Source organism: Urocitellus parryii, chromosome 10 (assembly GCF_045843805.1).
Source record: "Urocitellus parryii isolate mUroPar1 chromosome 10, mUroPar1.hap1, whole genome shotgun sequence".
In the NCBI taxonomy this organism is placed as follows: Eukaryota; Metazoa; Chordata; class Mammalia; order Rodentia; family Sciuridae; genus Urocitellus; species Urocitellus parryii.
The window spans coordinates 22565793-22583700 of NC_135540.1; the positions used below are offsets into that span (position 1 = coordinate 22565793).

A 17908-nucleotide genomic window follows, 5' to 3' on the forward strand; every position below is an offset into this window, starting at 1 on the left:
GGTGGGTTCCTCTTAGAGGCTGAGACTAGGAGAGTCTTGTTTGGACTGGGAGGCACCAACAGCCATTTCCTGGTCAAAGTTTGTCAGTGAGCATGCTCAGTGTGCCAACTGCTGGGCATGAGAGGCATCTGGGACCTGGGGGGAGAACTCTGGGGGCTCTGATGTTTCATTCACAGCAAAGCTGTCCTGGAAAGGGAGTTGCTTGTTGATTCCATATTTGGAGAGGGCTTTCCTTTGCCCAGGGCCAGCACACAGTGGACAGAGGGCGCCTGTATTCAAGTCTGTCCCTGTGGCAACAGACAGGCCAGGGTCAGCCATCTGATGACATGAGTTTTATTCACTCATTCCAGGTAAGGGGACCCTTGTGAGGGTGGCCAAAGCCAGAGCCCCAGGCCAGGATGCAAGCACCTCTAACCCGGGGTCCAGGCTGGAACAGGACAGGAAGTCTGGTCAGACCAGTGCCTGCCCAGGAATGAGCTGGCTGCTGGGATGGGAAGTGGGGGCTGCCCAGTGGCTCATGAAAAACCAAGGGGCATTTCCCACACTCCACCCTGGTCCCTAGCCATTAGCACCTGCCTATTATCTAAGTTATGTTTTAATTTGTTCTTCATCACCACTTGTGTAATAAATACAACAGCAACCACTGACCTCTGGTCAGTGAGGAACATTCATATCCTCAAAAATATGTTGTCTGAACACTGTGCTAAGCAAGATGGGCTCATCTGCCTTCTATTTTTTTGTGTGTGTGCTTAAATTTATTTAATTTCCACCCTGTTTAAGTTTCCTTGCTTTATAAGCCTCGTTCTAGACCACAGCTCCGCCTTCCTGTGAATAAGGTCTATTGTACATGTGAGAAACACAAAGAAAAATGACACAATGGAAAAGAAGAAAGTAGAGCTTAAAGATAAAGGGGTAATTAGAACATTGCCGAACAAAGGAGACCTAATGAAAGGGTTGTGTTTGAAATGCATTGGCATGTTACTGTATATAGAAGTATGAACTTTTCCTAATTTTGTTTTCAATATTTCCTAGATCTTTCCTGCAAATGTACACTACACCGACAAACTAAAAGTCTAAACCAACTCATGTTTATATGCTACAATTTGAATATTAGGTTAAGTCTGGGATTAAGTAGTCAAATCCTTATTTCATACTGAAAAAAAAGGAGCAGGGAACATGAAGCAATAAGGAGCAGGCTCCATGGGCCAGGGTCATCCCGAAGTAGGAACCCCTGAGACCAAGGTGGCGTATTTTATTCCCTGGACTCCCTGATACCAATCAGAGGTTGGTTACCTATGCCAGGCAGGCCAAATCTGGCCTAATGTTTTTGCATTTTTGTACTTGTAAAAGTTTGGGGGGAAAAGAGAACAATACTCTGTGACATGTTGAAGTTTGGCCACACTTCATTTACATTACTCCTTTTATGTTCCAATGGGATAGCCAGATAGCAGTAAGAAAAAGCACCTGGCCCAGAAAACCTAAAATATTCACTCTCTGGCCCATTACAGAGAAAGTCTGCTGACCCCTGGACTGGAAGTCACCTTGGAGATTTTATTTATTTGAAAACCTTTAAGGCAAGTTTAAGATGTCTCCTGTTTTCAGAAACACTAAAATGTTGGGGGTGGGTCTCTGAATTAAGGAATAAGGTGTCGCTGGACATAGCATTCCAATTATTCTGTATGCTTCTAGTCTTTAGGAAATGTTTTTAAAAAATTCCCCCCAAGGACACTGAGCAAGACAGGAAGACATTATCCAGATTAAAGGTTCCAGAGGCTACATTGGAATAGAGCGGCTCCCTTCGGTGTTCCACTTGGTTGTCCTTCAGGAATCCTTTCCCTTTGAGCCTACATCTTCTGTAGGTTACGTGTAGACACTGTTGAGTCTCAATATTCACTGAAGTTATGTCCCATAAAGTCACTTCCAACACTGAGTGAGTGAATACTGAGTGACTACTACTCAGAGGGAGATGAGGCTAGATTCTCACAAATGTCTGTTCAGAGTATTTTCTTCATATAATCAACACATGGTCATATTCTGTGCCTGCCTCTCTTTAAAGACACCTCACTAAACATGCACTGCTGACTCAAAGGCTGAACTCCTGGCCTACTGCACTGCAACTCCTGCCCGAACAAAGCTGCTCTCATATACATCTTCTTCATAAGCCATGTCATAGCTTTCTTATGCTCAGGAACTCCAGACAGGGAATGGAGGCTAAATTAACAAGAAAAATCCCCAACAAAACCCCCAGCTGCACAATAGTATGATAAAAAATAGAAAAGGACTATCTCAAAAAAGACTCTTATTCATAGCAAGAGAGCTGAAACAAGATGGTGGAGGCGCCTTGTCAACCTGGGCCAGGAGCAGGTGCACGGAGCAGGGGGACATGTCTTGCTGCTCTATTCAGGTCTGAGAGTAACTGGCAAAGGGCCCTTAGCACTGATTTTAGGGTCACAAATTTTATCCTGTAGGAGAATTGGTAAACCTGGACTGTGAGAATAATGAGGACTGATGGGTATAATTTAGCTACACACTTTCTAGCCCCTTTCACCACGACTTCATTTGCCAGCTGGCATCTTCCTGTCCTTTTAAATCTGAGTCATTTAAAGTCAACTCGTGTAGTCGGAGATGGCAGTGATAATCACATTCCTCTCGACCCTGTGCCTTTCATAGCCCTGTGCCTTCCTCCCTGGGCACACCGGTACACTCCTCACACAGTGCGAGTTGCTCTTCACCTGCCAACTAGCCTCTGATTAACATGATCTTTGGAGATTTCATATCATGCTCAGGGCAGGCTGTGTCATTTGTGAGCCTGGTACAGAATGAAAACATGGGGCCCCCTTGTTCAATGTATATTGAGAATTTCAGATGGCAACAGCCAAACAGTGGGGCCTCTCTGTGTTGGGGCACCCCCTGGGGCAGCACAGGGCCCCACAATACTAGCCCTGAGGACGCCCACTTTATGGAGAGAGCCAGAGTGACAGCTGACCTTCTGGGGAAACAGAGCTAGTCAGGTGCAGGCTGGTCCTGCCACTCACAGGTGGCATCCCCCCCAGTGCTGCCCCCTCCTGAACCCTGCCTTCTGCGGCTGCCTCCTGCATGAACTTGGGAAAACACACTTTACCACTTATCTTAATTCTTTTCTCTATAAATGGGTAAAAAAACACAAAAAACCTAAGTAAATATTACTATTATTCTCTTATAGAGAGAGGAATTAAGACAGGGGATGATTAAATTTAAATAGTAATATTTACTCATCCTCACCTCTTGGAGACATTAGAAGGATTTAATGACAAGACTTAAGAAAGAAGGCACTAAGGAAAGCCCAGGTATTACACAGTGATTATTAGGCTGTGAGGAGGAGGATTTAGGCTGCATAAGAAGGGGGGATTTATTGACACAGGTGTTAAAGAATGAGACAGTTTCCCAAAATCTCCCCTAGGTAGATTTGAGATTAGCAAGAGATTCCTGGTTTGATTTAGATGTGATCCTCTAGAAGCACGGCCCTCTGTGGTTTTTTTCTACCTGAAATTTTGTTTTTTTTTTTCCAGAAAGATCGCCCCGTGACAGCACAAATCTCATACAGTCCTGTGGGAATGGGATGCGTGATTCCCCCCCAGAACCAGGGCTCTGGTTTCCCCCCAGCCTTCCTACAGATAGTTACTCTTTTCGTAACACATTCCCGTGACAGTGGCACATGTGATGTCAATCAATAATGAAGCAAAAGGAGCAGTTAACTTCCAGACAAAAAAAAAAAAAAAAAAAAATTTTTACCCCCTCTCTTTAAATATATTGCATCAGAAACAACTTTGAATTTTGCAAGTTAAGGATTAAAAGAAGCAGATCACTGAACGTTGTCATTATAAGTGTGTAAGAGAAGAAAGATTCAAAAAATAAGGAATGCAAGAAAATAGTTGAAAATTGTATATCTGATGATGGATAAAGAGCTCCAACAAGTCAAAAGTAAAACAAACAAAAACCGATTAAAAAGTGAGTCACAGCCAGGTGCAGTGGCCCATGCCTGTAGTCGCAGAGGCTTGGGACACTGAGGCAGGAGGATTGGAAGTTCAAAGACACCCTCAGCAATTTAGTGAGGCCCCATCTCATAGTAAGAATTTTTTTTTTAAAGCTGGGGATATGGCTCAATGATTAAGTGACCCTGGGTTCAATCTCCAGTACCAGAAAAGAAAAAGAAAATGAAAAGTGGGCCACAGATGTGAATGTGATAGACATTTCTCTGAAGATAGAAAAATAATCAATAAACACACAAAAAGATGGTCAATATCACTAATCATTAGGGAAATTAAATTGAAAACTATGCAATTTCACCTTACCATAGATGGTTACCATCAGAAAACAAAATAAGTAAAAAACAGAAAATAATAAATATCTGCGAGGGTGTCAAGAATTGGAGTCCACACACATGGCAGCAACATGAAACAGTGCAGGTAGGTACTGTGGTAAACAGTTTGGTCATTCCTCAAAAAAATTAAGCATCCAACTATCATATGATCTAGCAATCCCTTTTCTGAGAATATACCCACAAGAACTGAAAGCAATGTCTCAAGGACGAATTTTGTATCCCGTGTTCATGCAGCATTATTCACAAGAGCCAAGAGGAAGCATACATGTGCAAAGGAGTAGTGTTCCGTTTTTACACATGCTGCAACATGGGTGAATCTGTATGATACTAGATAAAATAAGCCAGATATACAAAAAAGATTCCATTTATATGAGGCACCTAGAGCAGCAGAAGTGGAAGACAGAAGAGTAGGTGCCAGAGGTGGGGTGGGTGGGTACAGAATAGTTTGTGTTTAATGGACATAGTGCTTTAGTTTTGGCTGATGAAGAATTGTCGAGATAGGTTACTCAAGATGGATATTTTAAAAATACAATAATAAAGAAGGATATATGTCCTGTATTGAAGGATTGAACCCCCTGGTTTCTCTAAAATCTAGTACAACTGCATCTTGGAATGTTACTTGACTGTGGACCTTGGCAAGCAATGTCATTCCAAAAATTAGCCCCTGAAAATATTTATATGTTTTAAATCAACCTTTAACCAGAGAGGTAAGGAAAGGACCCATATTTCATATTAATTCAATTATAGAAAACTATCACCAAGCAGGAAAGACCAAAAGAGATGAAGTCTATGACTAAGTGGAAATCAGCTGTCATTGTCACCGGGGTGCGCTGTGAATGTCACAGAGGAGGAAGGGCACAGGCCTGGGCTCACTAAATGAAGTTATGACTTGGAATCCAGTGTCAGCTCTGCAGTCTCACAGCTGCTTTTGATGCCACGCTGAGCCTGATGCACTTACACGCTCATAGATACACACAGATAAACCCACGGTACACGACAGAGCTTCCACTGGTTCAAATTTACTCTCATGGGGCCTGTGGATATATGGTGGGAGGGTAATCCGCAGGTAAGTTCTGTTAAGCTGTTGTAATTTCTTTTCTTACTTCAACATACAAAGTCAAAATCTTTCCATGTTCTCTCAACATGTTCAAAATGCTCATTTACCTATGTCCCATCATATATCAGAAAGACTCATTGTTCTTTTTCTTTTCTCTTTTTTCATGCAGTTCTACTAAGAAGCTTTGTAGGATAATGATTTTAACATTCTTTTTAAAGTAACTACTGTCCTATTTGTTTTGTGGCTTCTGATACAGGTACCGGAAACCTCATGAGCTTGAACACAACTCAACCCAATCTGCTGTTCTTCATGGCCCTCAACCCTCTCCTCGTGGCTATGGCTACTGAACAGCTTTTCAGACTGTGATAATGGAACTTCCCGCAGCCCCGCCCCTCTAGGCCCTCTCTGGTGCAGTGTGGACACTCTTTCTGGTTTGTCTCCCAGGTCCCTCTTTGTGCCTCCTCACTTTAGCCACAGCTCTTGGACTCTCTGTAGGCACCTCTTGTTTGGGGGCCTTCTGACTGTATTTTCTGTGGGTTCCACTACAGACCGTCTTCTTGCTCTGCACTAGTGCCCAGGTAGTCCCGCCCACCCCCAGGTTTGAGAGACACCCTTGTGGTGCCACCCTCAGCAGGTTGTCGTCCCTATCTTCATGCGCAGAGCTCTGTGTTCACCTGTTCTCCCTGAGACGTCCTAAAGGCATCTCAAATCCATCTATCCAAAACAAGCTCATCACCTCCCCTCACAAATTTATTCACCCCGTGTTCCCTCCCGAGTGCAGGTTCCGCCCTGCCCAGGAGGACTGGTCAGCTGTTCATCACTGTGACAAACACCTGGGAAAACAACCCAGAGGAGGAAACATGGGTCTGGGCTCATGGTCGTAGGGTTTCTGTGAATGTTCAGCTGGCTTTGTTGCCTTAGGCCTGAGCTGAGGCAGAATGTCATGGTGGGAAGGTGTGACAGAGTGAAGCTGCTCAGCTCATGGCAGGGAGAGAAAGAGAGAGAGGGAGGGAGGGAGGGAGGGAGGGAGGGAGGGAGGGAGAGGGAGGGGGAGGGGGAGGGAGGGGGGGGAGGAAGGGAGGGAGCTGGGCACAAGATACAGTCCACAAAGGCATGGTCCCAAGGACCCATCCCTTCAACTAGGCCCCACCTCCTATGGCTTCTACCACCTCCCAAAAGTCCACTCAGCTATGAATCCATTAATGGATTGACCCACGGAGGATATCAGAGCCCTCAGGATCCAGTCACCTCCCAAAAGTCCCCCCACTGAATGTTGCCACACGGGGACCCAGCCTTCAACATAGGAGTCTTTTGGGGACACTTCGTATCAAAACCATAACATTAGATGTCTTCTTCTGAATCCTGGAGGCCATCTTGGTACCTTCTCCCTCTTCTCTCTACCTCCACATTTTATTCATCTAGGAACCATCCATTCCACCACCTCAATCTCTCTGTCCACCCACCTTGCTCAGCCTACCCTCTCTGACCTGCTTACCAGCTTCCAAATGGGTTATTTTGTTTTCTCTTGTCCTCTGCTGACAGATTCTTTAGCCCAGCAGGGTCTGGCACAACCCTATGTGTGTCTAATAGGGTGGCCACTAGCTACATGTGGCTTCTGAGCATTTGAAATGTGGTTCGTGAGACTGGGTGACTCCATTTTAAGTTTTACTTATTTTTAATGAATTTGAAAGTAAACAGTGGCGATCCCACTGGACAGGATAGCTCTAGATTCTCCATAGATCTGCTTAGAGTCCTTCAGGAGCTTCCCTGACTTGGTTCCTGACCCTGTCTTCCTTTTTCTCCTCTTCATCTCCATTTCTACCACGAGGCTCTGAGATACAATGAAATTCTCCATTTCTCCAAATCACTGTGCGTCCCTCTGCCTTAGGACGTAAACTCCCTTGGTCTGGAGTAGCTTCCCTCTGTCTGGCAAACTCTGACTTGACCTTTGGGTCTGAGCCAGCTGTCATTTCCCCACTAGGTGCCATGTACCTTCTCTACCCAGCTACTCCCCTTTCCAGATACTCCACTGTGGTCCTGATAGCCCAGGTCAGCACCTTTCACACCAGGCTTTAATAAATTCCAGCTTCCTGTCAATACTGCCCCTCAGGCTACATGCTCTGTGAGGCACAGACCAAGCACATTGCATCCTGGCCACCAGTACAGTGCTGGCATGACTGTTGCTACTGTACATGACTCTTCCTTGCCAGTGACTCATGGTCCCAGAGGCATCGGCCTCTGTGGCAGCTCTTCCCTTAGAGGCTGTTTAGAACAGGTCAGTGACAAAGGAGCATAAACCAACTGGTACTAAAAATATATATATATATATAGTTTCTTATGTAGTTTCCTAGGTATTAGAAGATTTCACAGTTAAAGAAGAACAGTCATCCAGCTGTTCTGTTGTCTACCAAAAAATGAACCAACTGCAAACCCTAGGAGAACTTAGACCCACCAAGTCCACCGACTGACGGTTCCCATAGCTCATTAACTTGTGAGGAAACTCTCTGGGGAGTGACACCTTCCAGTTAGGCCTCCAGATCCAGCTCCCAGCAAACAACATACATCAGTCCTTGGGTTGCCCAGAAGATCCTCGCTGCACCAAGGGGCATCCCCTCCACGTTTATCTATCACACTGCAACAACAGGAAGTTCTGACCTATGGTTTCCCATTTTCTCCAATTTTTAATTTTAAATATATCTGAGGCATTTTTAAAAAGAGCTCTACAAACATAAATGTGTTTTAAATGAAAATCATCATTTGTTGGTACAACTGGCCCAGAGCAATGCATGTGGACTTACACCGTCGCCTTAAAATCAGAAATTTAGATGTGAAAATGACAGCTCTTACTTTGCTAGGGAAACCAAAAAAGAGATAGTATACATTGCTAATAATTATTCCACGGGTTTCACCAAATACACAAAGAGTTGGAGCTTGCCTGTCAATGATGCATTGAATTAGAAATCTTTACCTGCAGAGATTTCAAGAAGAGTGGCTGCTTGGAGAAGTTTGTGTCCTCCCCTCTCCCCCGGTGCCCTGGGAGATGATAAGGCTGGGCTCACTTAGCTGACTCTGGAATAAACAACTCTTCCTTTATTTAGAATCTCTCTTAGTCATGGTCTCGTCAGGGAGAAGGCGGTAGAATGCTGCTAAGGATTGTATTAAAGAGTTGCTGAGCTCAGGGAGAGAGAATGTGGCATGGAATCTCGATCTGTCTCACACACAGGCCTGAATGTGTGGTCCCGACAGCATGGGCACTTTGTCACCAACACAGAATCAATCTCATTTCAGTGTCACCTGAGGAGCAGGAAGAGAGGGTGAACGTTTGCTCAGTGCCTGCTGCCTGCCAGACGTCTCAGATATTTCATTCACTTCTCAAAATGACCTATCAGATGGGCATTATTCCCATTTTGCAGCTGAAGAAACTGTAGTCTCAAAAAAAAAAAAAAAAACAGAGGTCACGTGCCCATGTTTACTGAGAGAAATGGTGACAACGGCACCGCAGGCTGCTCTCTGTCCGTCTGTGGTGGTCACACTTCTGAGGTGGGTTCCTCTTTTGGCCTCAGAAGGTTTTCCCGAAGAGAAACTGATGAGCAGGACTCAGACAGACCCAACGTGGATGCGAGTGGCTGCCCACATAAATGGTGGAACGAGCCAAACTTGTGGTTCGCATTCCTCGGAATGGGGTAAGAAATGCTTAAAATAGGTTTGTGTGTTTCTCGCAAAACCACCTAGGGTGGAATCATGGAGGAAATCGCCAGTACCCGCAGCCTGGATGCAAAAGCACCTGCTAATTAAATGAGTAACGAGAGTCTTAAAATATCATGTGCTAATAGTCTCACTGCTCGCCGCGGGATCTCTTTTGTTGGTGATCATGTCACTGAAACTTCACACCCTTTCCACCTAAAGAATGAAGTCCCCCCAGCAGGCACCGGTGGGGCTGACTACATCCCTAGACTTCTGATCTCTGCTCCTCACACCACCTGCCACGGAGGAGGGAAACCCTGGCTCCCAGGGCCTGGCTAAAGCAGCACCACCCAGCTGTCCAGGGTCCCCCATGGAGCCACAGACAGAGTGATGTGGTCTGAAAATACTCAGTGTTCCCTCCTGTCATGCGGAGAGCAGCACTGAGTGACACTGCTGCCTGCCCAGCCCAAGGTTCATGATCGTAAGTACACACAAAAGCCTTCAACCCAAAGCCGGCTCGGCTTCAGCTGAGGAGGGCCTAAGAGTTTGTCTGGGGAACTGCTAAACACGAGTTCATTTTAATGCGAAGCCAGGTGGACGGACTTCAAGATGCAATGCTGCAGCTCACAAAAAGGATGCGTGCCAGACGATGCTGGGGTGGAGAGTCTGGGGGCCTCGGGGCAGTGCACTGTTTCCAGTGTTTCCTGGATGCTGGTTTTCTGATCCTTGAGACCCAGCCTACAAATGAACCACCACTGCACACCCCCCAACCCCCCATCACTAGGCGGTCTTGGGAGCACTACACCCGAGAGTCTAGGAGGTTCCAGCTGCCACCAGCACCCGGGAACCCCGAGAACCCATTCTCCCAGTTCTGTGTCTTCTCCTACAAATGAGTTCTCTGACACCCCAGGAAGTCTTCCAAGCCCCTGCCCAGTGCAGCTGGCTGCCACACCCTCAATGCAAGGTTTGGTGGACCTAGAACGAACGTCCAAGAGCTCGCTGCTCGTGGTGTGCTATTGAGCTCTGAGTGTGCTGCCCTGTGGCTTCTGGCCGCTGTCTGCCTGCCCTGCCTTAGGTCTCCCCCGCCCACTTGGCCTCACAGTTCAGACACACATGTGTCTGTCAACAGCATGGAGGACCTCCTTCTCTACCCGACAAGTGAGGTCCCTAAGGACAGGATTCCATTCACAGCTGCACCTTCAGAACAGGGTCAGGGCCCATCCATGGAGGAATGAATGCACCAGCGCCCAGCCATGTGCTCTCAGGGCCCAACCACCCAGGTGACCGATCTGGGCTCCTGAACCTTCTGCTCTGCCCTGTGCCCCGGATGCCTCTCTGGAATCCAGACTAAAGGGGGCGGGGGGGGGGAACAGCGTCATCGGCTTATTTTGTGTCCTCTGTCTCGCTGTCTATATTGCTAGGCATAAGGCACTTTTTTGCCAAGTGTATATCCCAAAATAAAACTGCATTCATATGCCGTTTAATAGAAAAAGGACAATGTTTGCCTCAAGAGATGTCATTAATATCATCTTTAGCAGTTACTCTTCTATACACTGACCGTGACATAAACAGTTCTTGATCTCTAAGAATGAACAGAAGTTAGTAATAAATTCATTAGACATGTGCTTCTTACACCCAAAGGAAATTAATTGCCACTCCTAGTAATAGCTAAAAGTGACTATTATCAATCCTGTCTAGTAGATAAGGAGTCTGTACGTTTTGCACCTGACACCCAAACACTGACAAAGCAGAATTCCATCCACTCCCAGGAGGGTCGAACTCAGCTGCTTTCCTTGGGGAAGACTGATGTTCCCAGGGCTCATGGATCATTAAAGCTGTTGGCCAATTGAAACACTGAACTGTCAAACTGTTCTTTCAGAGAATGTTCCTTTCACCCACCTTGGCACTGTTCTGCCAACACACATGTGCACCATGTGGAAGAAATCTGCGGGGGCCTGACAGCTGCACACCTGTGTTCTGGGGGCCAGATACCATGAGCTCTTTTTTTTTTCTTTTTCTTTTTTTGTTGTTGTTGTTATTTGTTTGCTTTTTTTGGTTATTTGTTTGTTTTTCCCCAGCCCATTTTAGTTTTTATTTTAGGACAGGGTCTCACTAAGTTTCTTAGGGCCTTGCTAAGTTGCTGAAGCTGGCTTTGAACTCACGACCTTCCTGCCTCAGCCTCCTGAGCTGAAGGAACTGCAGGTGTGCACCACCATGCCCATGGCGTACACGCTCTTTAAGCAGAACTGTGATCTGCATTCGGATGGCTCTTATTTATTTATTTTTTTTTAGAGAATTTTTTTTTTAATATTTATTTTTTAGTTCTCGATGAACACAACATCTTTGTTGGTATGTGGTGCTGAGGATCGAACCCGGGCCGCACGCATGCCAGGCAAGCGCGATACCGCTTGAGCCACATCCCCAGCCCCCGGATGGCTCTTATTTATGTGACCCTTAGAAACAAATGCTCTCTTTCCCATTAGGTGGCCAGAACTAGGCTCTAAGATCATGGCCAGTGAGTGGTGTGGCCCTTGGCTTCTCTGACGAAGATGGCGCAAATGTTGATGCACCAATTGACCCTAATGAGAAAGCTGCAGGCAGTCTCCAGACTGAGTAAGTGTGAACACTAGAAAGGCCCCTCTGGGCTCACCATGCATTTTTCAGGGTTCTCTCTGGAATAGAAATAGAGAGTATGCAAGAGGATTCTGTTAGGCTACATTAAGATCAAACATTTTTTTTTTTTACTAGTTAAAATAAAAGTGAAGAATTCAAATAATTTCAAAATGTCTGATCTCTTCCCAATCAAAGTGGAATGCTCAGGTAAAACAGAGAGGAACATGACAGAAGGGTTTCTAAGACACTGAGTATCAGTGACAAAGATGCTAGAGGAACACACGGGAGGAAAGCTCTGTGACAATGGCTTACATCAGGACTCATGAGATACAGCACTGAAACACAACCCATAAAAGTGAGCAACGATCAAATGCACTTTGTTGCTATAGTTGGATCTTCTTGATTTTTCACACCAACTGTCACAGGACCCTGTGGTAAAGGCTTGGTCCCTAGCCTGTGGCACAGACAGGAGGTAGTGGAAATTCTGAGAGATGGGGAGGTCTTCAGGTCGATTCAGGTCATTTTTTTTTTTTTTAAATGAGCCAAAGAGTGGAACAGACACCTCACCAAAGAAGACATAAAGATGGTAAATGAGAATATGAAAAGACAGCATCATCAATCACTAGGGAAATGCAATGTAAAAACCACGGGAGGCAGCCCCGCACTCTGCTGGAGTGGTCACACCTAAAGGACTCGCCACACTAAGTGTAGCCAGGGTGTGAGCTGTCATCCACTCTTTGGAAAACATCCCGGCCTTTTCTTTAAAAATGGGTATATACCCACGATACTAACCAGGCATTCCACGATTTGATGTTCCCCTAAGAAAAAGGAGAGTCTGTATCTAGGCAAAGACTTGTACATAAATGTTCATCACAGATTTATCTGTGAAGGCCTCAAGCTAGAAACAACTAAGATGTCCACTCACAGGTGACTGAACAAATGAATTGAGGCTGGGGTCGTGGCTCAGTGGTGGAGCGCTTGCCCAGCACGTGTGAGGCCCTGGGTTCCATCTGCCGCACCACATAAAAATAAATGAAATAAAGGTATTATGTCCATGTAGTTAAAAAAAGAATTGTAGGATAAACACACAACAGGATGACACTTAGCAAAAACACCACCAACAAAAATCCCAAACCAGAAACTCCCCCGGACTACTGAGGTTTACAGTTGCATGGATGAATTATGCCCAGCGAAAGACGAGCAGGAAAAGATAAAAGGCCCTTCCATGATACCATTTATATGAAACGCTAGGAAACTAATCTATATTAGAAAGCAATGTAGGAAGGAATTGGGAGCAGGAGGCATGAGGAGGGCCTAACCAAGGAAGGAGGAAACTTTTGGGGTGATGGATATGCTCACTATCTGGATAGTGGTGACCATTTCATGGTTCTACACATATGTCCAATCTTACCAAGTGGTGTGCTTTAAATTTGTTCAGGTTCTTGTATATCAACTATACTTCTATTTTTATAAACCCAAAAGATACTAATTTGCCTTGGAAAGTTTTACAGTAAATCAACATTTTGACACAGCCATTTGACAACTCTTCACTGGGTTCCTAACTTGCATCAAGCATTGCGCTGGTGCTGAAAACCAAGTAGCAGAAGAGGTCTTGCCTGGACCACAGTGGGTGGCCTCTCACTGCCGGCACTGTGCCGTCCTGCTCAAGGCACACTGATTCAGAAAGGGGTGGAAGAAACAAGTTTTAACTTCTGTTGTAGGCCTCATACTTGCAAATTGTTTTATCATCGTGTGTGGTGAGGATGGTTATATGCTAGTGTGGATATTGCACTTGTGCCAGCCAAATAAGAGAATGCGTAAAGAAAGACCCACAGAGCCCCATTTGAATCTCTCCTAAGGAACACCTTGAAAAATCACAATGAAAGGCAATGCATCGGCTGTGATGTGTAGCTCTGTTCAACGCCGAATGTGTGAGAAGACGTGGCCACGGTTTCCTGTGCCTTGGGTGTGAGTCATGGAGAATGTCCTTGGCTGCACTCCCCAAAGCCTCACCTACCATCATCTCTGATTTCCAAGATTTTCTGTACTAAACTACACTCTCTAAAGCCCTTTTTAGTAGTAAAAGGTACTGATCACTGAATTCATCCTTGAGACAACTCGCCCTATGAGAAATTCAGAGCAGGCAAACAACGTACATGATATGCAAGAGTCTCAGGGTAAAACACCCGGAAGTGACATTCCTTTCCAATTAACTCTATGCCTTTAGCATCACAGAGAGGTGACATTCTACTGACACAAACTCACTGTTTCTATAGAAGCGCTAGAAGAGTTTTGGTCACCAAGTTTTCCTTCATAGAAAATATTTGAAAAAATTTCTTTTCAAATCATATAGGCCGAATGTGGACAATAATTTTTCTAAAAGAAAGTACGGAAATTTTACAAATATGCAAAACTATTTTAGCATGACTGCACACCAACGTTCTTTAAGCGAGAGTTAGAAAAGCTGCTTGTAAAGTGAAACAAAAGCAAATTTTTCAACGCCACACAAAGCAAGTTACCCAAACCAACATTCTATAGAAAGTGCTAACACACACCCCAACGACATCTTTTATTGATTAAATCCGAAACGACCTCATCATCTATTTTCTGTATTTATATAGGGCAAGGAAGAATAATGAATATAGGATTCAAAATTTGGCAAAGATTGAGAGGATCCACACTGGCCCCGTACCACTAATAATGTTTTTGGAAGATTGGGTTATTAGATTAACAGTTATAGAAGAAGATGGACACTATTTATGCAACGTTAAGGCAAACATTTTTGTTAACCAAACATTTCCTAAATTGCAAGCAAAAAATGTGAAACTCAATCTGACACCTGTAGCAGATCTGAGGACCTTCCCTGGTCCAGGGCACAGAGCCATACCCTTTGTTATAAATGGGGCTTCTTCCAAAGATTATGCAAAGAAAAATTTCCTTAACCAGATTTTAACTCTTGCTGCCTCTCTCTGAACACTTTACCCTCATTCATCTCAAAGCCCTGAACACTGAGCTGTCCAGATTTGTACCGTGTGTGTGTGTGTGTGTGTGTGTGTGTGTGTGTGTGTTGCTCCTTCACTGAAGAGAAACCGAGGGCTGTACTTACGTCATGCATGGAGTCTAGAAGTTTGGTCAGTTGGTAGAACCTCTGCCAGCTCTGCCCAGAGTTGTTGGGACACTTAGTTACCATCTTCCTCAGTTCTTTGATGTAATTCGCCCTCATTTCTTCAAATGCAGCCTGGCTTTTGAGGCCGTCCTTTGGAACTGTGTTAAGGAATACAGACATATAAATTGCCAGGATGAAAACAGCTTGAGCATCTTAGCTGATAAATGGCCTTGAATATTTTAAGCTCACACACTGATTACAAGGTTGGATACGAAATCCCAATTATTTGAAATTAATGAATAAATATGGTAGTCACCTACCAGTAAACACTTCCACATATACCTACACAAAAGAAGAAAAATTTTTATGTACCAGGTATGCATTATTACTTTGCTCACTTAATTCTGACACTGACATTAGGATACAACCATTATATTATTTTCGTTCTGTGGATGAGAAAACTGGACCAGGGGTTGATCCATGTGCTCAAATGCATAATAAATAAATGGTGGAGTAGGGAGACTGTAGACTGAGGTCTGTCTGTTTTCAATGCCTGTTTCTTAACCATAACACTCCATGGCTGGTCATCAAGTGCTCTATGAATGTTAACTTGCCAATACCTCAGAGGCTAGAAAACATATTTTTATTTTTCACAACTGGAAGAACCAAAGCCCACATAATCTGGCTGGCATTAGAAAGCAACATCTTTATATTCAAGTTCAAATATCAGATATTCTCAGAAACTGGCCTTCTACTAAGGGAAGGATGCTGCCTACAACAGGCACTTTCTGCGTTCTTTGCTCCAGGACCACCTGACCACGGAAGCCCTGTCATGTGACCTTGCACTGGGTCTGTGTCCTGGTTTGTGAGGCAACATCAATAAGGGCTCTACACTCAAGACAAGATTTGAAACTTTTAGAGACTAACACCATGATCACTTTTGTCTTTGGTGAGGTAGAAAATTAAGGATTATGATTTCTTCTTTCCTTTTACATAGCGGCTAGGTTTTATATTGAAACAAAATGAAGTTCACTTAGAAGGATTATATGGGGGCCAGGAATGGGGCTCAGTGGTAGTACCTGGTTCTCGCAAGGCCCTGGGTTCAATTTCCAGCACTCTCTTTCCCCTTTCCCCAAACAAGACTTAGGGATACAGGACTTCACGCATGTCAAGTGCCCCATGTCCTATTCTTTCCAGGGCCCAGATTCTCCCTTTATGGAGAAAGGGTATAAGGGAAGAGGAAGAGATGTCAGGCAGAGTTTTAGTTAAAGGTGTCTCCTCTGACAACCTGCTTACATGTTTGCTTTTCACGATGGCCAACAGATGGTCATGTTTATGCTTTAACTCTGAAAAATAAGATCACCTAGAGGATTTTTAGGAGATGAAGACCTACTGAAAATTCATCTTGTGATATTAATATCCTGAGTTTTGGAACTGCTTTTACTTTCACTTCCTAATTACTTATTTGCTAATTTTCCATAACTGGAATAAATAATTTCCTCTGGTCATCAGCACTTTAGAATGGCAAAGGACAGTTTCTGAATATTACATGCGACCCTGGAAGCCAGGCATACTGTTTCCAAATAAACCCTGCTCTCCTAAATAAAGATATGAATTATCTTGCAAATTAACTTCTGCTATTATGTTAATAATCTCCCTGAGTTTAATTGTTGAGGCTTTTGATTTGAAGTTTATTAAATCTATTTTTGTAGGGGGAGAAAATCACCCCCTAACAGCAATGATACAAATTCCTGAGGCTGCTGAAGTATTAGCTGTGGTTTTAAAAATCAGACTTTCACATAAAGAGTTAATGCCACCCGTTATGTAACACATAGGTTTTCCTTTCTTGAAATTAAAATCTTATTTTAGAAGTATAATAAAACAACCATGAAGCAGTAGGGTAACAACCAGGAAGTTAATGGTAAAGCTATAGATCCACTTTCTGCCAAAATTTTAACTAAAAACTTTCTAAAAGTAATGGAAACTTTGCAAATAACAGCCTTTGCTGTCCATGCAGATTAACATTTTTAAGTTATAAAATCATATAAAGAAAGCCTTTGATTTTTTGAATATGGATCTTTATATGGATGAAACCCTATACATTAAAAATTATCTACCATTAAAATAAATAAATTTCCCTACTCTATTTTAACATTCTTTAATACGTCAGCTAAGATTAACTATATTTCTGATAGCTGTGTTATCAGAAAGTCTCAAAATTATATCTCTTCAAATATTATTACTTACATTTCACTGCTGTAACTGAAATATATTGTACCAATTTCCCAGCCAGATTTTTTAGAAGTTGAAACAAACCAACAAATAAAGGGAACTTAAGCAAAACCTCATATTTTGGAGGTCTGCCCAGAGTTTCTGAATTTGCTTATTAAATGCAGCGGGGCTGCTGGAAAATCTCCAGAACCTACGGGCTGGAGAAGAGCAGAGACAACTGAGGGACAAGTTGGTCGGCTTTCCTTTGCAAGCATAAAGAGTTTGAGATTCTTCTGATGTCATTTCCAAAAAATAATAATAATAGAAAACCCTTCCTTGATATGCTGGACTTGAGGTGTGCAACTTAACATTCCTCAGTTAGAATGATGTTGGTGCCTTCTGTCACAGACTGGCAAAATGAGCTTACTAAAGCCAGCAGTTCTGTGTGATTCATGAACTTCTTATGTTTCCTGCCTTTTCATTTTGCTTTTACTGCATCTAAAACAAAGTCAGATTTGAAAGTACTGAGCTACTTGGGAGCTCTGAAATTAATTCAGGTAGCCTCAAAATGATATCAGAATCTATTAGAGGCTACAAAACTAAATGGACTTAAAAGGATAAGAAACCAATTAAGACTGAGTAGTCAAATTTTACAAAGAATTAGTAGCACAGGCATTTTCAGAAAATACTACTTCACTTAAATTCTATCATACACATATGTGTGTATGTATATATGTGTGGGTTTGTATAGGTATGTGTTATGTATCTATACATACATATAAATATATATATATTCCCCTTTATCAGGAATGACGAATAAAGATAGCTTGGCAATTGGAGTGAAATCATTTTCACTGAATTTAAAGATTATTTTTCC

The 17908-nt window shown here is 43.6% G+C and overlaps 1 protein-coding gene across 2 annotated transcripts in view; it reads right to left on the bottom strand.

Moving 5' to 3' along the window:
• Nr3c2 (nuclear receptor subfamily 3 group C member 2) overlaps positions 1–17908 on the bottom strand; it is a 324444-nt gene that overhangs the window by 16486 nt on the left and 290050 nt on the right. For both annotated transcript variants that reach the window (XM_026392708.2, XM_026392707.2), the window contains exon 8: positions 14821–14978. In XM_026392708.2, the coding sequence (XP_026248493.2) occupies positions 14821–14978 (158 nt within the window). The remainder of the gene's footprint in view (positions 1–14820; positions 14979–17908) is intronic.